At 44.8% G+C, this 21,303-nt stretch overlaps 1 protein-coding gene across 1 annotated transcript in view; it reads right to left on the bottom strand.

The window, feature by feature from the left end:
* Window positions 1-232: 232 nt before the first annotated feature.
* The window catches only part of LOC143658962 (optic atrophy 3 protein-like), a 35,786-nt gene continuing 14,715 nt past the window's right edge, over window positions 233-21,303 (bottom strand). Inside the window, exon 2 of the mRNA XM_077131427.1 lies at window positions 233-2,436. Coding sequence (XP_076987542.1) covers window positions 2,018-2,436 — 419 coding nt within the window. The 3' untranslated portion in view covers window positions 233-2,017. The remainder of the gene's footprint in view (window positions 2,437-21,303) is intronic.

Here is a 21,303-nt window from a genome sequence, read left to right as displayed (position 1 = left end):
CTCCTCCACCTCCTCATTGCCCTGCACCCGGATAATCTGGGGCCCCTCTTGGTATCTCCCTCTGTCCCTCACCCTGTTCTTCCTTTAACCAGCCTGGAGAAGCCCTGGGCAGTCTCTCACCGGCTGATGGCGTTGGGCAAGTCCCTCTGCTTCACCTGGGCTCAGAGGATGAATTCTGTTCCTGCTCCACCAGAACCCCCGAGCTTCTCTCCTAGTTTTGGTGAGCTTTGGGAGCTTTGTACCCATTTTGGAGAACCATATCATGATTCTCTGACACACCCTTAAAATGACTTCTTCACCCTGGGTGCGTTTGTAGGAAACATTTAAAGCCTAGAAACAGAATGCAGACTGGTGGGACCCAGGGCCCTCCTGGCTGCAGTGGTGAGTCCTCGTAAGGGAGCCAGTGGTAAAGGGGTAGTCCCTGGAGGTGAGTGCTCCTCTCACCCCATGGGGGAATTTGAAGGTCCTGGGCTTGGCAGGTGGCAAGGGTCCTTCCTGAAGGTCCCAGAGTTTTGTTGGGGTGAGGAGGTGTAGTGGGGTGAATGGTCGCCCCCCAAAAGATATGTCTGCAACCTAATCCTTAGAATCTGTGAATGTGACCTTATTTGGAAAAAGCGTCTTTGCAGGTATGATTAAGTTAAGAATCTCAAAAGATCACCCTGAATGTAGGGTGGGCCCTGAACCCAGAGTCAGGTGTCCTTATAAGAAAGAGGCAGGGGGAACTTGAAGACAGGAAGACACAGGGGAGAAGGTCACACGAAGAGAGAGGCAGAGACCTGAGCTTTGCAGCCAAGTAAGCCAGGAAACACTTGGAGTGACCAGAAGCTGGAAGAGGCAAGAAGGATTCTCCCCTTGGATCTTCAGACAGAGCATGGCCTTCGGACGCTTTCATTTTGGACTTCTGGCCTCCAGGAATACAAGAGAACAAATTCCCCTTGTTTCAAGCCATCAAGTTTGTGGCGACCTATTTCAGCGGCCCTGGGAAACGAATACGGGATGTAAGACCCACTGGTGGAGAATTCCAGCGGGATGTGATGGGACCCCTGGGCCACAGAGGCAGGAGGGTGGCAGTTTATCAAAGGGGGACCCGGATCAGTCTGGAGCCCCAAGTAGAGCAGGGTAAGAGCACACAGAGCAATATATCTGGATGGAAGACGTAGGGATGCAACAATCTAATTCACATTGTAGGGTGTGCCCCGTGGGCCCTTAAAAGAGGCCACTTAAGAGCCCGGCAGGGGTTGGAAGCTGGGAAGGTGGGGCAGTTACAAGGGGACTGAGATTCAGAGACACAATGGCTTAGGCCTAGTCAGGGGCAATTTCTCCTCACCAAAGGCCATAGAAGGGTGCTATTTGGAGATGGGTGGGAGGGGTAGGCTTAAAGTGGAAGACCCTGCACAGTCATTTCAGAGAAGGTACCATGGTCAGGTTAAGGAGGGAGATACAAAGAGTGGGTGGCTCCACTGTAGGTTAGGATCCTTTCCCTCCTCAAACAGAGAGGATGATGCCCAGCTGAAAGAACCCTAGAAGATGAGGGGGAAGTCCACTGAGAGGTACCGCATGGCCTCACAACATGGATAAAAGGAGTGGATGAGTGCCCTGACAAAGATAACCCCACCAGGTAAATGGGGGTGTGGCAACACAATGTTAGGTTGATTCACTCAAGCTGGGTTCCAGTTTTCCTTCTGTCAGAAGAGCCCGCGCCGTCCTGCTGGCCCAGACCCTGAGGATCTGTGTGCACTGCAAGGATGGGGGGGGGGGGGACAGAGAAAAGGACTGTGCTCTGTACCACTGAGCCAGAGGTTGGAGGGGCTAGTTCCCTGGCTGGGAGGGGTCCCAGTGGAAGGTGCCACTGGTCTAGTCAGTTGGGGGTGTGTGTGTGTGACTGAATGCCAAGTTAGATCAGCCCCAGCCCAAGATCTCGGTGGTCTCTGGAGGCCAGTGCAGTCAGTGACGGTGCAGAGTGACAATCACGCCACGGCACGCACAACTACGCCCAAGTCCAGGCTCCCGGAGCCTCCTATTTTTCGGATGCAGGCTTTGCTTGGGGCGCGGGTCCCGCCCGAGGTTTGGGTGGTGGGTCCGGGGTGCGGAGCTGAGCACGAACCTCCTGCAGCTGAGCCTGCAGCTCCTCCAGGGAGCCCTGCGAAGGCGCCGCCTGCATCTGTGCTTGTAGCGCCTCGAGCGCCAGCGCCAGGTGGCCCACCTCGTCCCGCAGCGCGTCCCAGGCAGCACGCTGCTCTTCCTCCTTGTGGCGCTGGTTCGCCTGGTGGCGCGAGTACTCCAGCACCAGACAGCCCCCGCCCACGATGAAGATGGTGGCCTCGCCCAGCAGCTCCGCGCCCAGCTCGGCGGCTGCCTCCTCATTCAGCGGCTTGATGGCTGTGCCCCGGAAGCCCATGATGCGCATCTTGGTCCGCATCTCCACCCAGTGGTACACTGCGGGGGAAGAGAGGGGTCAGACAAAGCTCGGAGCCCCTGCCAGCCCCGCCCCCCGCGCCTCGGGGGCTCAGCTGAGGCAGGAGGATGCGGCAGCCGGAATCTCCAATCGGCCCCACTTCGGGGATGCTAAATCACTTGGCTGGGGTGACCCTGAGGGTGTCTTTAAAAACGCGTGGAAGATTTCTGACAAGCAACCAGGGAAGAGAAAGCCTGCCCTGGATGGGAGGTCCCGGGGGGCTCCCAAGAAGCACCTACACCGCAAAGTCCACGGAAGGTGAAAAGGTAGCCTCGGCTCCTCCCGCAAGCCACCCGCGGCCAGCCAAGGCATCCACATCCCCCGTCCCGGCCCGCGCTGGAGCCCCTCCCACTTCTCAGGTGAAAGCCCGCACACCCCCTTTCTTTCGGAATCTTCCCAAAATGCAGTGTGGGGGAGGCAGTGAAGGGGGCTCTCCTGGCTCCAAAGAAAGGGCAGTTGAAAAGGGGGAGGTGACGTGGAGCGACCCTGAACATGGGGTAACCAATCCTTTGGCAAGTCTGGCTGCTCCAATTCTTGATTTTCAGTGACCCTGGAGATCGAGCTAACAGTTGTAGCACATCGCTCCGAAGAAGCTCAAGAGCTGAGGGGTGCTGCTGGAACCCAAACTCCAAACCCAAGCCGTGACCAGTGTCCCCTTTCACATAGCTGCTGCTTTATGTGACTCATTCCTGCAGTATTTACTATTCACCCAAGGATACCTGAAATAATTGGGGAGGGGGAGGGAGTCCTGCCTAGCTCATTTGGAAATTCATTTCCAACATATCTGTTTATGTTGAATGTTTGAGAATTATCTATGGAAATGTATAATACAAGACTATGTATAATGCATGAAAGGTTTAAATTAATTTTGTACTAATAATAATTTCAAAAGTAACACAATTTCCGGAAGAAAATATCCAGCATTTAGAACCCTACAGTCACAGGAAATTAAAATTAATATTTGAATTCCTGTATGTATCATTGTTGCCGATACATAATTCATTAGACAAAATTCTGTGGGGATGGGGACTGTAATTGGGAGTTCAAGGACAAAAAGGAACAGTGTGGAACTTCTGACTGCAAAAGAAGAGCTTATTCTCTTTTTCATTTTAGCCAGACATCAGAACGCATCAACTCACTGTTTAGACTGCATTAAGTACATTCAAAGGCAGGAAGCATCAGCTGTTTTAAAATGTCGATATTCCTAACCCCAGAAATTATATCCTCTGTGACTATTTAGACTTATGAAGAAAAACTCCAGTTTCAACTTGAAAATGCATGAAAGGGTACTTCTCAAAAAAATTCTTAGGGAGGGGGCAGCAAAGGCATTTGTTGAGCTCTGCCCTGGGGGTCAAGGTAAGGTCCTGGTGGCTGCATGGCACTGTGACTGGGGACTGGTGCTCAGGCCCTGGTAGTGAGGGGTTCCTGGGGCCTAGAGACCCCTCCCACACTGAGGAGTTAGTCTGAGGCCGACCTGTGCAATGACAGCCGGCTCAGTTTCCTCCACTGTGTGAAGGGGAAGAGGGCAGCACCCGCCTCCCCAGGCTGTGGTGAGCACGCCTGATGAACAAGCAGCAGCCCTGTCCCCCGGAACACCTGCACGGTGACCAGAGAGAGATGAAGAGGGACGAGCACCAGCTTCTGCTGCCATCCCTGAGTGAGTAACACCTCTGTGTAGTCTGCCTGTGGGGACCTGTGCTACACTTGGCCTGGGGGTGCAAATGGGTGTGGGTGGATGTTAGGGGCACATACCCAGGACACAGGAAGGTAACTTGAAGGCTGAGTGCATATGTGCGTGGGGGAGGATTTTCAGAGGAGGGGCTGATGGCATCCTTTTCAAGCTAAGGAACATGTTGGGGGTTCAGGAAACAAGGTCTGGGTGGGAATGGAGCATTGGAGAAAGGGATGGCTGGAAGAGGCCAGGACAGGATAAGACTGAGCACTGCCGCAGACCCATGGGTCTAATGGGCCCCTGGACACCTCCCCCTCAACCCCCATCCCCAGCTTGTTCCTCCTTATGGGGCCACCCCGTCGCCCGGTCCTTCCTCCCTCAGCAGCTGCATCTGGCCCATTCTATCTCTCCAATATCTCTCCCACGCACTCTCTCCTCTGCTGCCTGGTCCAGTCTCGATGCCTGGCGTGACCAATGTCCCCTGCTTGCTCTCCTACTTAGGGCTCACTGTCACAACTGGCCATGATCTTATCTGGTTACTTGTCTGCTATCCGTTTCCCCCATGAGGGTGGGGCCCAGCACTGCCACAGCTGCATCCCCAGCACTGTCTAGTCCAGGGTCGGCAGGCAGATGATGCTGTGTTCGGTACATTTCCATATAATGAGTAAGTGGCTCCCTGTCCCCTGCCCCTTCAGAGGTCTGCCAGCACCAGCCTCACCCCTGCAACCAGAGGGCGCTAACTAATAAAAGTAACACGTCACAGGGGAGATTAAACAAAAAGCATTCAGACTGTAGGCCGCCTCAGGTATGAACCCAGCTCCTGCCCCTGCCAGCCTTCCCCTGGCGTCAGCTCCCTGACATCCAACAGGAAGTGTGCACACTTCATCTCAATTTCTGAACTTTTCAACAGAAGTTTGCTCATACTTAGAAAATTATGCTCTACCAGCCTCCAGCCCCAGTATAAAAAATGAGTGTACTGTCCCGAGCAGTCAGCCCTTTACCCATCCCACCTCTGCCTCATTTTTACTGTGACTTACATAAATGTATCCTTGCATATATCCTTTTAATGGTCTCCCTGGGCTCCCACCACTGCCAGCTGGGGGGCGGGAGGCAGGAAACAGCAGCCTCAGCCCCAGACCCACTGCTCCCTCCCTGCCCTCCCTGCGCCCACCCCCAGCAGCCAGGTCACCCTTTCAAACTATGAGCCTTAACACACAGGCTGCTCTGGGGCGTCAGTAAAGTCCCTTGTACTGCGCAGTCGGCTGAGCCGTACAGAATGAAAATAAACAGTACGTCCAACGCGATGACTGCAGAGACAGTGTTAAGCATGGTGCAACTGGGCTAGAGAGGAGTCTCTCTGTCGTGCTGTGCCACACAGTGGGCCTGCTGGAGGAGCCGGTGCTAAACTCTAAGGCCAGGTGGCTGCTCTGGTCTGACATCCCCCCCAGGAGCTTGGCACTGGCCCGTGTCAGCATGCTCTATCTGGGTAATGAGTCTGGTGTCCCAGCAGAGGGGGCCTCTAACATTGCAGGTTTGGACCCACCAGGGGGTCAAGAAATCAATTTACTAGCTCGCAATCAGTGTTAAAAATGTTAATAAGAATGGGATAGAAGTATGAAAGTCAATCTTACAGAGGCAGGGTAAGTATTGTTTCCCCAAACGCTGGTCCTGGCTGTGTGTAATGTGCGAGTGTGCACGGGGAGCGGGGCACGGTCTGGGTGCAGTGGCCTTAGACTCTCACCCTTACTCCACTGCGTCCCTAGCTGGGGACACGGAAGCCTTTGCAATACTGAGTCTCTTGCTCCATAAAACACGGTCTGTCTCTCCAACTACTGAGCCTTTGATTTTCTCAGCAGCGTTCCATCGTTTTCAAGGTGAGGGACTTGCACTCCTGCGGTGAGATTTATTCCTAGATATTGATGTTTTTTTTTATGTTGTTGTTAGTGGTGCCTTTCATTTCATTTCCTATTTGCTTGTGGCTGGTATACAGAAATACCATTGAGCGTTGTAATAAGTTGATATCCAGCAGCCTCACTAAATTTCCTTACTCTTTCCTCTCCTTTTTAATGAAATATAACTCGCATAGAGTAAAGTGCATGGATATGAAAGCGTGAAACAGGATGGTTTTCCAACATGACCATCACCCAGATCAAGATTCAGAACGTTCCCAGCCCTCCAGAAGGCCTCAAGCCCTCCCCCTGCCGGGACCCTTCTCCAAGGGCAGTCCCTCTTCTAGCCTCCCCACAGAGCCACCTGTTTATTCATTTGTTCAACCGTTCACTCAGTCATCCATCCATCCATTTGCCTCACTGTCCTGGCTATAACCTCCACCTATATACTGACTAGAAAAGGTGGTGTCTTATTTCCAGTCTTGGGAGGAAATTTAATTTTTTTAAAGTATAAATAATATGATGTTAGCTGAACTTTTTTTGTAAGAGTCCTTTTGTCAGATTAAAGATGTTCCCTTCTAGCTATGTTTAACAGGGTTATCAACAGTAACACAGCAATACCGGGGGTACACAATGGGGGAGGGACAAGAGTTAGGGGAGATTTGGATTTTCTATCTGGGGAGGGTGTGTTTATTGGCTATCTTTCTCTTGGGAACAAAGAAATCATCTAAAATTGAAAGTGCTCATGGACTGTTATCTTTGGACACTATACGTGAGGCCCAGTAGATGGAGGTGGCCAAAAGATGCACTGACTAAGAAGCAGATTGGCAAACAATGGTGTATACATATGATTGAACACTGTGCTGCTACAGAAACGAATTTGTGAGGCATGCAATGATGTGAATGAACCTGTGGGGCATTTGGTGAGGCAAAATAAGCCAGAAACAAAAGGGCAAATATTGTATGATCTCATTTAGAAAATACTTACAAGAAAACTAGGGCCTAGACTGTAAGCCCTTATAGCAGTCACATTTAGCCCAGAGTGGTAACTATTATTTCTAGATCGTGAGAGGCTGTTTTTTATATGTATAACCTCATATTTAGAGAGAAGAATAAGCTGACCAAGTTGGGAAAAACATAGTTCAGAATACAGGGGTAAGAAGACATTGTTTGTATTTTAGAACTTCACCTACTCTTTGAGACTAAAGGAAGAAAGGTTTATTTTGTCCAGGACCTAAATTTTCTATAGCACATTGCGGTAGTTAGATTCAGTTGTCAACGTGGCCATGTGAAGGTTCCTAGTTCTGTTGCTGTGGCCATGAGCCAATGTCATGTGAACCTCATCTGTTGCTGATTACATCTACAGTCGGTTAGGAGGCGTGCCTGCTGCAATGAACGATGTTTGATTTTATTGGCTGGTGCTTAAATGAGAGAGCTCAAGGCACAGCCCAAGCAGCTCAGCATACCTCATCTCAGCACTCGCAGCTCAGCCCAGGCCTTGGGAGATGCAGAAAGGAATCACACCGGGGAAAGTTTTTGGAACCCAGAGGCCTGGAGAGAAGGCCAGCAGAGATCACCCTGTGCCTTCCCATGTAATAAAGAACCTCAGTTGAAAGTTAGCTGCCTTTCCTCTGAAGAATTATATGTTAACTAAATAAATCCCCTTTTATTGAAAGCCAGTCCGTCTCTGCTGTGTTGCATTCCAGCAGCTAGCAAACTAGAACACACATAATCTAACTCAACCTGTCTAGATAGATCATTTAAACAATCTAAACACAGAGAGCCCAGAATAAGCATTAGAGCCTTTATATAGCTTAATATAATGCCTGGGTACATCCCATAGTATATTAAGCAGATAATCAAAAAGTATTGGTAAAGTCCCTTAAGGGACAGGAGAAAAAATATGGAACTATTAAACTTTACCTTCAGGGAAACCTGGGTAGTGTCAAACATTAGGGACACCCAAATCAATAGGCCAAGCCCTTGATCTTGAGGCTTGCTCTTGTGAAGTAGTGGAGAAGCTTAGCCTACCTAAAGATATGCCTAAGAGTCACCTATGAAGGACCTCTTTTGTTGCTCAGATGTGGCCTCTCTCTCTATAAGCCCAACTCTACAAGTGAAATCATTGCCCTTCCTCCTACATGGGACATGACTTCCAGGGGTGAAAGTCTCCCAGGCAGTGTAGGGAGATGATTTCCAGGGATCAATGCTGGCCCTGGCAGCATGAGATCAACAATACCATCCTGACCATAATGGGGAAAAGAAGTTAACAAATAAAGTATCAGTGGCTGAGAGAGTTCAAACACCAACTAAAATCATCCCTGCCGATCCTAAAGAATACCTAGGGCATTATATAAGATTAGACAAAAGTCCCATGTACTAGGGTAACTTTCCAGAAACCTACAACCTGCAGATGGGTCCCTGGACCAGATAAGTCCTGAAATGCAAAGGGGCAAGTCTCTCCAGAACATCAACTAGTTCCATCCCCCTATCCCATATTATCAACAGCCCCTTTCAACATGAAAAAGTTAGAATGGGCATAGCCCAAATACCCACAAAGAGTGGGAGAAAGACCAAAGGTGATAGTGGAGTTATACAGAGAAGGTAAGGTTTAACAAATCCATATGATTGCTGATTCATTATATTGATATTTCTTTTTGTCTCCAGTTCTTTAGAGCAGCTACAAGTAAAAACCCATACCGAACTCTGAAATCTGTTCTACAACTAATTGTTGTGATGTACTTTGAAATTTATTGTTTTTATGTATATATGTTATTTAAAGAGGAGGAGGAGAATAACAGAGAAGATAGAATTTAACAACTGAATATGACTGCTGAATCATTATATTGATGTTTCTGTTGGTCTCCAGTATCTTGGAGTAGTAAAAACTGCTGAAAAAACAAAAAATCATGGAATTGTAACCCATATCAAGCTTTAAAATCTGTTCTATAACTACGTGTTAAAATGTACTTGGAAATTCATTGTTTTATATATATATTATATTTCACAATTAAAGTAAAAAAAAGATATTCCCTTCTATTTCTATTTTTCAAAGAGCTTTTATCATGAACAGATGTTGAATTTTATCCATGATTTTCCTGTAATATTAGATATTTTTTCTCCTTTATACTATTTCTGTGGTAAATTATATTGGTTGATTTTCAAATGTTAAATAAACCTTACACAATTGGGAAAAATCTCACTAGGTCATGACTTACAGTCTCTTTTTATATATTCTCTCTATATTTTCTTTGTTTAGGGCATTTGAATCCATGTTCATGAGAGACACATGCCTATAACTTTTCTTTCTTGTAATGATTTTGTCAGGTTTTGGTATCAGTGTTATGTTGGACACATAAAATGGACACGGAACAGTGGGAACCCTTCCTGTTATCTAGAAAAATAAGGGTAAGACTGGTGTTATCTCTTTCTTAAATGTTGGGAAGAATTCCCTAGTGAAGCCATGTGTGTCTGCGGTTTTCTTTATGGGAAGGTTTTAAATTATGGATTCAATGACTTCAGCAGATAAGAGAAATATTCAGATTTTCTACTTCTTGTGTTAATACCGATAACTTGCATTTTCCAAGAAAATTGTCCATTTTCTCTACATTTTCAAATGTATTAGCTAAAGTAGTTTAATATTGATAAATCATTTTTAATAATTGATCATGAAAATTATTATCCCTCCTCTATTAGTTCTTCTGATTTATTGATTTTCTCTACCATATTCTGAAAAGAACTTCTATTAGGCCTGCTCAGCCCCCTGGGCACCCATTCTGAGCCCTGCCCAGTCTCAGGCATCACGGTGATGGGTCTGTCTTTGGCACTAGACCAAGCACAATGAGGGCAGGCCTGGGCCATTCTGCTTACCTTTCCATCTCATACCTGGATTCACCTTATCCTAGAACACCCTTTCCCCACCTCTCGTTTCCTGACTCACCCCAACTCATCTTTTAGGTCTCAGGTGAAGTGTCCCTTCCTCCAAGAAGCCCTCCCTGACCTCTAGGTTGGGTCAGATCCACCCTCTAGGGTTCCATAGCTCCCTAGGTTTTCCTCATCATAATACCATTTATTCTGGGATTGAACTGTTTTTCGGTTTTTTGTTCTTTTAAAATTTAGGTCTAGAGTCTCCCTTTTTCTAAAAATAGAAGAGACAGAGTGAGGGGAAGGTCTAGGAATTGATTATAGAAATAGTTCTTGTTTTAGTTTACTAATGCTGCTGGAAGGCAATATATGAGAAATGGGTTGGCTTTATAAAGGGAATTTATTAATTTGCAAGTTTACACTTCTAAGGCCATAAAAATGTCCAAACTAGGCCATTCAGAGAAAGATACCTTTGACACAAAAAAACAAACAAACAAAAAAAAACGATTCCCATCTGGGGTTACTCTGTCACATGGGAAGGCATGTAACATGGCTGGCGTCTGCTGGTCCTTGTTTCTAGTTCCAGTGCTTTCGGCTTCTGATGCCAGTGGCTTCCTCTTTAAGCATCTGTGGGCCTTCACTTAGCAGCTCCGGAATAACACTGGGCTTCATCTCTTAGCTTAGCACCTCCCAGGACTAGAGATTTCTTCTCTCCTGGCTTCTGAGTTCTGGCTTGCTTAGCATTTCATGGGAAGGTACATGGCCATGTCCACTGGGTTCTGCATCTCCAAATGTCTGCGACTTTGTTGGTGTTTAACTTTCTCCAAGATGTTTCCTCTTTTAAACTTTGAGTACTTGTGTGACACCTGAGACTCAGAGTTAGAGCTCTGAAGCTATGAAAGTGAGCAGTACTCTATACAGGAACTGTTTAAAAAGTGGAAAAAGGGATGAGACTTCAACTAGGGATATAAATGAGGCTGATCTGGATAGGACTGAGATGTACTAGGCGACTGGGTAAAGGATGATATCATCCATATTTTGAAACCTGAACTTCTAGGTGAGACTAAAGGGAGAGATGTTTATTTGGTACAAAATTTATATTTTGGGTAGGGCATTTCCTAATGTAATTTTTATGGTCAGTTTAGTTAAACACCATAAGTACATGGAATCCTGAATAATAGGGAGTGAAATATGGTTGGTTTTACCGGGTTAGTGTGATGACCCAATAAATCCCAAAGCATTTGGGGCAGTGAATAAAGCAGTATTTGCAAAGTCCCCTTGGAGGAATGGGAAGAAAGGAGGAAATATTCAACTTTCCCACTTGGACAATTTCTAATACTCTCACAAACAGTGGGGACAACCAAATCAATAGGCCAAGCCCTCGATCTTGGGGTTCACCCCTATGAAACTTATTCCTGCAAAGGACAGGCTAAGCCTACTTAAAATTAGGCCTAAGAGTCACCTCTTTTGTTGTTCAGATGTGGCCTCTCTCTAAGCCAACTCAGCAGGTGAACTCACTGCCTTCCCTCCGACATGGGACAAGACTCCCAGGGGTGTAAATCTCCCTGGCAACATGGGACAGAAAGCCTGGAATAAGCCAGGCCCCAGCATCAAGAGATTGAGAAAGCCTTCTTGACCAAAAGGGGAAAGAGAGAAATGAGACAAAATAAAGTTTCAGTGGCTGAGAGATTTCAAACAGAGTCGAGAAGTTATCCTGGAGGTTTTTCTTATGCATTATATAGACATCGCCTTTTTAGTTTATGGTGTATTGGAGGAGCTAGAGGGAAGTACCTGAAACTGTTGAGTGGTGTTCCAGTAGCCTAGATTCTTCAAGACAATTGTGTAAAGATAAAACATTTACAATGTGGCTGTGTGACTGTGAGAACCTTGTGTCTGATGCTCCTTATATCCAGGGTATGGACAGTTGAGTAAAAAATATGGATTTAAATAAATAAATAATGGGGGGACAAACGATAAAATAAATTGAGTAGATGGAAACACTAGTGACCAATGGGGGGGGGGTTAAGGTGCATGGTATATATGAGTTTTCTCTTTTTTCTTTTTATTTCTTTTTCTGGAATGATGCAAATGTTCTAAAAAAATGATCATGGTGATAAATACACAAATATGTGATGATATTGTGAGCCACTGATTGTGCACTATATATAGAAAGTGTGTGAAGATTTCTCAATAAAAAAATAAAAGTGTTTCTTCTTTTAAGACCCACCTGGAACAGGAGGAGTCACACCTCCATCCACTCAAAAGGCCACACTCACAACTGGGTATGTCACATCTCCATGGAAACAATCCAATCAAAGGTTTCCACCCTATAATACTGAATCAAGATTAAAGAACATGACTTTTTTGGGTACAAAACAGTTTCACACCAGCACATTCCAGCTGTGTATCCCAGCTCATCACTTTCAAATTCTCAGGCCAGGGGAGCGGGCCACCCATCCACGTGGGAGGGGTGAATCTGCCCCTGAAGCAGACAGCAGGCCTTCCCCTCAAAGCTCAGGGAGAGTTCCGGTGTCCCAGGCATCAGAGAGATTGGAGCATATAAACCAGGGATTGGGGGATGCCTGGCAATCGCCTCACTGTTCTCAGGGTTTTGAGCATGTGCCCTGGAGATGGCAGAGAGCCCTGGTGTTGCCCCGATGCTTGGAGAGAGCTGAGAAAAAGGTGGTCCCCCAAGGTGCCCGAATGTTGCAACCCTCATCCCAGGGTTTGGATAGGGCTGCTGCGTAGGCCCTTGGAAAGGATTGGAGCGCCATTTTCTAAACCTCCAAGGATGACAGATGACACTCAGACTTTGAAATCCAATGGAGTTTGCGCTGCAGGTTTTGATTCTGATGACCCCCGTTTACCTTTCAATTTCTCCCCATGGCATTGGGAACATGTATTCTATGGCTGTTCATCCTTTGCATATTGGAGGCAGGTAACTTGTTCTGAGTTTCATAGGTCAACAGCCAAAGGAGAATTTTTTTTGCCTTAGGATAGACCATGCCTGTAACTGAGTTTGTTGAGATTTTGTACTGTTTTTAACTAGCATTGTATTTGTATTGTTACCGGAATGGTTTAAGGCTTCTGTGATATTGGGATGGAATGAATGTATTTTGTATACAGAAAGACCATGTGTTTGTGGGGTCCAAAAGGTGGAATGTGCCAGTTTGAAGCTGTTATGTATCCTAGAAAGTCATGTCTTTTTCCTGATCCAATCTTGTGGGAACAGCCATATTTCTTCTCATCTTGATTCAATATTGTAGGGTGGAAATCTTTGATTGGATTGTTTCCATGGAAATGTGACACACCTAATTGTAGGTGTGGCCCTTTGATTAGATGGAGATATGACTCAGCCATTCAAGGTGGGTCTTGATTAGTTTACTGGAATCCTTTAAAAGAAGAAACATTTTAGAGAAAGTTCAGAGCCAAAGGAGATGCAGACATTTGGAGATGCCTGGAGGGCTGACAGCAAGAGCAGATGCCTAGAAAGGAATGTTTGGAGATGCAGAGCCCAGCAGACATGGTCATGTGCCTTCCCATGAGGTGCTGAGCAAACCAGAACCCAGAGTGGTGTCCCAGAGTTAAGTGAAGGCCCACAGATGCTTAGAAAGAAAACCACTGGCATCAGAAGCTGGAAGCAATGGAACCGGGAACAAGGACTAGCAGACGCCAGCCACATGCCTTCCCATGTGACAGTCATCGGCCTTTCTTGAGTTAAGGTATCTTTCTCTGGATGGCCTAGTTTGGACATTTTTATGGCCCAGAACTATAAATTTGCAACTTAATAAATTTCCTTTTTAAAAGCCATTCCATTTCTGGTATATTACATTCCAGCTGCATTTAGCAAACTGAAACAAGTCCCTTCCCAGCAAAAAGGCTGATTTCATTGTTTAAAATTTCTTACAGATGGTATAATCTAGGAATGCCTAGAGTGTATAATGATAGTGACTAAATGTACAAATTTAAAAAATGTTTTTGCATGAGGAAGAAAAAAGGAATGTCATTACTGCAGGGTGCTGAAAATGGATGGTAATTAAAAATTTAAAATTTTACCTTCTGTGTGAGACTAAAGCAAAAAATGTTTATTTGGTACAAAATTTATATTTTGACTAGTGCATTTCCTTAATACAACTTTTGTAGACAGCTTAATTGAACACCATAAGCACATGGAAACTTGAGTAGGACATGAGATTTTGTTGGTTTGTCCACAGTGATGCCCCGATAAATCCCAGAGTGATTTGAACAGTGGATAAAAAAGTATTTGCAAAGTCCCCTTTGGGGAATGGTGAGAAAGGGGGAAAATTCAACTTCCCCAAGTTGAATTCTTGATAGTCTCACAAGCAGTGCAGACAATCAAAGCTATAGGCTGAGCCCCTAATCTTGGGGTTTGTTCATATGAAACTTAACCCCACAAAGGATAGGTCAAGCCTACTTAAAATTAGGCCTAAGAGTCACCCCCAAGAGAACCTCTTCTATTGCTCAGATGTAGCCTCTCTCTCCAGCCAACACAACAAACAAACTCACCACCCTCCCCCTGTCTACGTGGGACATAACTCCCAGGGGTGTGGACCTTGTTGGCAACGTGGGACAGAAATCCTGGAATGAGCTGAGACTCAGCATCAGGGGATTGAGAAAACCTTCTTGACCAAAAGGGGGAAGAGTGAAATGAGACAAAATAAGTGTCAATGGCTGAGAGATTCCAAACAGAGTCGGGAGGTTATCCTGGAGGTTATACTTACGCATTAAATAGATATCACCTTGTTAGTCAAGATGTAGTAGAGAGGCTGGAGGGAACTGCCTGGAAATGTGGAGCTGTGTTCCAGTAGCCATGTTTCTTGAAGATGATTGTACAATGATAGAGCTTTCACAATGTGACTATGTGATTGTGAAAACCTGGTGTCTGATGCTCCTTTTATCTACCTTATCAACAAGACAAGTAAAACATATGGAATAAAGATGAATAATAGGGGGAACAAATGTTAAAATAAATTTAGAGTGAAATGCTGGTGATCGGTGAGGGGGAGGGGTGAGGGTATGGGATGTTTGAATTTTTTTCTGTTTTCTTTTTATTTCTTTTTCTGAATAGATGCAAATGTTCCAAGAAATGATCATGATGATGAATATGCAACTATGTGATGATATTGTGAATTACTGATTATATATGTAGAATGGAATGATCAAAAGTTACGAATGTTTTTTGGTATTTAAAAAAAATAATTAATTAATTTTTAAAAATTTCTTGCAGGCTTTTTGGCCAATTCTCCCTCTGCTATGAGTAAGTCTGGTGGCCCAGTGACTGTACTGTAAGCTCTGGAAGGGAGGTTCCCAGAAATGCCCCACTCAGAACCTGGCATCAAGAAGGCACTCAGGGAATGAATGAATGAACGAACAGCCCAAATATCATTTAGGTTTACTCAAATTTACAGCATTTAATACAACTTTTAGTGTTCAAATTTTGTCAAAACATTGTCTGTACTAACTTTATACTTTTACTGTTTGATGTTGACCCTGCCTCTGAAGACTTAAAGAATGCTGCTTTTCCCCAGAGGGAGAGTATTCAGTTCCTGGATACCAAGAGGTTGTTTAGTTATGGAAAGGGCAGTACCTGCCTCCACCTGTCCACCCCATCTTTGTTACTCTACTGCTACTTCCTGACCGAGTTATATCACATACTGCCACTTTCATTTCTTGTCTGTGCGTGCATCTGTTGAGGAGTAATATAGGCTGCTTTGGGCAAGGGACTTCTCTTCTCTAAGCCTGAGTTCCTCATCTTCAAAGTGGGGCCCCTCCCACTGCCCGACAGAACTGCTGAAAGGACCAAATGAGGTCATGCCAAACTCCCTCAGTTCAGGGCCAGGCTTAATAAATGGCAGCAAGAACTCTGGAGCCACACAGGCTTGGGGGTTCAAATCTCGGCTCTGTCACTTCCTGGATGTGCAATCCAAGCCTCAGTTTTCCCATCAGTATAAAAATGGGAATCAAAATACCCAACTGGTAGGATAAAGAGAATTGCAATGAAAGATTAGGGGACAGAACGCTCAACTTAGTAAATGTTAACCTAGCATCCTCTTCCTGACTCCTGGTAAGAATTCTATTCCTAAAACTAAGTCCTACCCCAGGTCTGGGCTCTTCCCTTGAGCTACATAAAAGAGGTTTCGGCCTCCTCATTGGTCTCCCTGCCTCCAGCCTTAATCCCATCCTCCAGACAAGAGCATGTCGCCCTCCTCTAGGATGTCCTTCCTGACCCTGGGCTTCCCCACCCCAGCCCTGACACTCTGGACCCTCACTGTGTAGTGGTAAGTCTGGTCCCCCACCTGGACTGTCAGAGCTCTGGGGGCAGGACCGGAGCCCAGCTCAGTCTTGGCTGTGTCCCCAGCACTGTCCAGTATTTTTTTTTTTGACAAGGGAATTTTTCTATTAAGATGCAGGAATGCCCTCTATGTAGGACATGACTCCCAGGGTGTAAATCTCCCTGATAATGAGGGACAGAACTCCCAGGATTTGCTGGCACCTAGCATCATGGAATTGAGAAAGTCTTTCTGACCAACAGGGCAAAGAGAAATGAGACAAAATAAAGTGTCAGTGGCTGAGAGATTTCAGAGTTGTGAAGTTATCCTGGAGGTTATTCTTATGCATTATACAGATATCACCTTTTTAGTTTATGGTGTATTGGAGTGGATCGAGGGAAGTACCTGAAACTGCTGAGCTGTGTTCCAGTAGCCTTGATTCCTGAAGATGACTGTATAATGATATAGCTTTTACAATGTGACTGTGTGATTGTGAAAACCTTGTGACTGATACTCCCTTTATCCAGGATATGGACAGATGAGTAAAAAACTATAGATAAAAAAATATATAAATAATAGGGGGGATGAGGGGTAAAATAAATTGGATAGACTGAAATACTAGTCTTCAGTGAGAGGGAGGGGAAAAGGATAAGGAATGTTTGAGATTTTTCTTTTTTCTTTTTCTAGAATGGTGCAAGTGTTCTAAAAATGTTCATGGTGATAGATACACAAGTATGTGATATTGTGAGTCCACTGATTGTACACCACATATGGACTATATGCGTGTGAAGATTTGTCTATAAAATTCTTAAAAAAAAAAAAAAGATGCAGGAATGTTAGTCCTGCTTTGTAGCATCTGATGTGAAGTCCAAGCGCTTTGTTTATTGAAATCTAGAAAGTACTCTAATTCTCACCAAATGGCAATGACTCAGCCCATTTCCAGCCACATTCTTGGGAATGACTTCCAGCCACATTCTTGGGAAAATCCATAGATTCTCTTTGGCAAAACAATGGCCTTAATTTCCAGGACGAATCCTGAACACATCTGGCTTAGTCTTTTAGATCTTTATTCTTTAAATCAACATCCTGCTGAAATTCCCTCTGTCCCCTGTCCCAGCATCACCACGGCTGACTCTATATGCCTCCAGGGCTGGGGGTGACAGGGCAAAACTGGTAGCAACCCATCGGCTCTGTTTTACACACACACACTTGTACATGCTCCTCAACATACACAACATGTACATATACACTCAGATCTACACACATTAAACACATGCACACATGTGCGCTCACATACACGGATGCATATGCACACAACCTACAAACAAAACACACACACACATACACAACACACGTACCAGTACGTTCTGATCTGTGGAACTCTGGGACAAGCCGTGAGCTCCCTCTCACCTGGCTCCGCCTTTCACCCTTCTCTCTCTCTCTCTCAATGCTTTTATCTCATCCTTCCCTTCAAAAGAATATGGGAGATGTTTGCTTCTCTTGACTCTAGGGTCCCCACCCCTCAGGCTGCCCCTTTCCTTTGCCTCAGTGGCTATCCTCTCCAGGTACCACAGCATGGTCTTCTCATGCTACACTTGCATCCACTTCCAGGACAAATTAAGTCCCAACCCATGTCCACTCTTTATCAGGTTTTTCTGAATTTCAAAAGTAACAGTCTTTTTTTAGATTTTTTTTTATTAATTAAAAAAAATTAACTAACACAACATTTAGAAATCATTCCATTCTACATATGCAATCAATAATTCTTAATATCATCACATAGATGTATGATCATCATTTCTTAGTACATATGCATCGATTTAGAAAAAGAAATAGCAAGACAACAGAAAAAGAAATAAAATGATAATATAGAGAAAAAATAAAAATAAAAATAAAAAATACAAAAATATATAAAGAAAAAAAAAACTATAGCTCAGATGCAGCTTCATTCAGTGTTTTAACATAATTACATTAAAAGTAACAGTCTTTTGATTCAGGTGACTGAGTTCATCCCTCATGTGAAGTGTGCTGATAAAGTCAGCCTTCCAAAAGGCTCCAGGCCGCAGGCCCCCCACAACCTCCAGGTCACACTCTCTAGTCCCCAGCAGACGTCTTCCAGGGGAACAGAGAACTCTCTCCATCCACCCGGTCAATTATAGTGAAGTCTTTGGCTCCGCCTGTCTGAACTGTGCATGTGCCTTCCTGAGGTGGCTAGGAGGGGCTCCTCCTTCGTGGAAACTGTTGGTCTGGGGTACAGCTGCCCCCCACCTCCCCATGCCAAGAGGGCTCAAGAGCTCAGCAGTTTACAGACGTTAGCCAGAAAGAGCACCTTTCCCCCAAGCCTGACAACACACCTGCACCCTCACAGTGGCTGTTGCATGGGAAACACAGGAAATGCCATCCTTATCTGGACATCATGTGTGCCCCACATGCCTTTCCAGACGAGAGAGAAACTCTGACAATATTTGCCATGTGCCTCTTTACTTGAGAGTGAAACCCTGAGCTTCATCGGACTTCTTGAATCAAGGTATCTTTCCTTCGGTGCCTTAGATTGGACATTTCTATAGACTTGTTTTAATTGGGATATTTTCTCGGCCTTAGAACTGTAAATTTGCAACTTATTAAATTCCCCCTTTTAAAAGCCATTCCATTTCTGGTATATTGCATTCTAGCAGGTAGCAAATTAGAATAGACACAATTTCATCTTTAGGAGCTAGCTGTTCCCTCTTTTGTGGTTCCATTTTGCTAATTTTTTTAAAAGGCTATAAATAAAGGTTCTTATTCTAGTAAGAACCGAAGGACATAAAAATTAAATGTTTAATATATATATATAGGCACAGAGAAAAAAGGCTGGAAGATTTTTATCCAAAATACTAAGAGATGGGATGGATTAAATCAATTTTATTTTCTCCTTTCCTCTGTTCTTTTCCAAGTTTTATACACTGAGCATACTTTTAAAAAAAATAAGCATAAATGTTAGTTAGCACACCAGTATAAGGAATTAATTTACTTCTTTTCCAAGACAGGTATGTAGTACCTGACGGCACCCGGTGGAGTCCCCAGGGTCAATGCCAGGTCCCTTCCCCAAGGCCAACTGGTTTCTGCATGAGCCAGCCTCTGCCAAAGCCTCCAGCCTCAGCTCTCACGCTGTACCTCAAACTCTAAGCTTAAAACAAGTGAAATTCCTGTTTTCCAGATGCACCGTGTTCTACTGACCCTTCAGGATTTTTTACATGCTCCTCTCTCTGCCTGGCACATCCTTTCCCCTCCTTCCTCCTTTCCCTATTGCTCTCCTCCTCATCTTTCAGGTCTCAGCTTCAATTTCTCCCTCCTCCAGGAAGCTCTTCTGCATCAGGTGGAGTCAGACACACCTAATGGGCTCCCTCAGTCTCTGGGTTCCGCCAACTCCAATTCTTACTTGTGTGGGTCTGTGAGCTCTGTAAGGACAAGGTTGGCTGTCTTGGCTTTGCTGGTGCTCACCAGAGCGGAGAAATCTGGGGCTCCTGGGGGAACAGGGGAGAACTGCATGCAATGATGAGGAACAGCTCCAGGACTAGAAGCCTCAAGAGTCACTGGACCATCAACCCCATCATGGGTTGAGGTGAAGGTGGGCAACTGTTGCCCTGCCAGCACCCTCAGACTCCCCTGGGCTCCCTTGGACTCTGCAGGTTAAGAGTCAACGATGCACATTCAGGGATCCTCAGGTTCGAGTCTGGACTCCATCTCCTGCTCACTCTGTGGGCTGGTGGGTGACATTCCCACTCCAAGCTCCAGTTTCTTCTCTATAAAATGGGGATGATAATAATCTCTATCCATATGGTTGTCTGGAGATTCGACAAAACTGTACCTCACCCCACCCTAAGTTTTCTGTAAAGAACAGTCATTGCTGTCAAGGCTCTAATTAGGCTCAGGCTAGGGCCACTGAATCTCAAAACTGAAAGCTTTTATTGGGTGGGGGGTAGGGGAGAGAAGACAGGAAATATGCTGCAAGGTGTGGCCCCCATTATCAATCCCCAGTGATTCCTCTTTCCTCCTGCAAATGCCACAGGAAGGCAGGGTTGCTTTCTGAAAAGAAGCCAGTCTGAAAAGACTACAGACTGTATGACTGCCCAGGGAGTTGGGGGAGGAGGGGAGTAAACCCTTTTCCCTGCTTCATTTTTCTCTTTAGTGATTACTACCATCTAGCACACCAGATATTTTATTTTCTTATCTTGTTATTGTCGGTCTCCTATCAGGAGAATCTCAACTCCAAGAAGGCAGGCAGGGACTTCCGTCTCTTTTTAAACAGCTGCATCTCCAGTGGCATTCAGTAAATATTTCTTAGTGAACAAAGATAAGGAAGGAGGAAGGACAAGCTGTGAAACAGAGATGGTAAACATGTAGTTTTTACCATATTCTCTTTTATACCATCTGAATTTTTCATCATGTGTGTTAATTCTGACCTAAGAGAATTAAACTGGAAATCAATTATAAGATACCTAGAAAAGTCCCACATTTGGAACTTAGACAATGTACTGCTAAATAACTCATGGGTCAAAGGAGAAATCACAAGAGAAACTAGAAAATACAGAAAACTGAATCACAATGAAGACATAACATGCCAAATTTTGTGGGATACAGACAAAGTAGTACATGGTGGGTGATTTATAATTAAATGCTATATAAGAGAAGAAGACAGATTTAAAAATCAATAACCTAAGACTTGGCTTTATGAAGCTAGAAAAAGAGTAAATTAAAACCACAGTAAATAGACAGAAGGAAATAATAAGGATATGAGCAGAAGTCAATGAAATAGAAAACAGACAAATGAGAAGAAAATAAAGTCAAAGGTGATTCTTTAAAAAGATATTTTGATAAACCACTAGCAGGACTGATCATGAGAAAAAGAAAGAAAACACAGATTACCAATATCAGAAATGAAAGAGGTGACATCACTACAGGCCCTACAAATATTTAAAAAGCATACCAAAGGAATATTATGAACAACTTTGTGCAAATAAATTCAGCAACCTATATGAAATGGCACAGGCTTGAAAAATATAATTTCTGAAAACTGACACTAGAAGAAACGGAAAATGTAAGAAGCCCAATGGCTATTAAGGAAATTGAATGTGTTATTTAAAACCTTCCCTT

The sequence above is a fragment of the Tamandua tetradactyla genome, chromosome 16 (genome assembly GCF_023851605.1).
Source record: "Tamandua tetradactyla isolate mTamTet1 chromosome 16, mTamTet1.pri, whole genome shotgun sequence".
In the NCBI taxonomy this organism is placed as follows: Eukaryota; Metazoa; Chordata; class Mammalia; order Pilosa; family Myrmecophagidae; genus Tamandua; species Tamandua tetradactyla.
The sequence above is the reverse complement of the archived record's forward strand: the minus strand, read 5'-3'. Positions and strand labels throughout refer to the sequence as shown.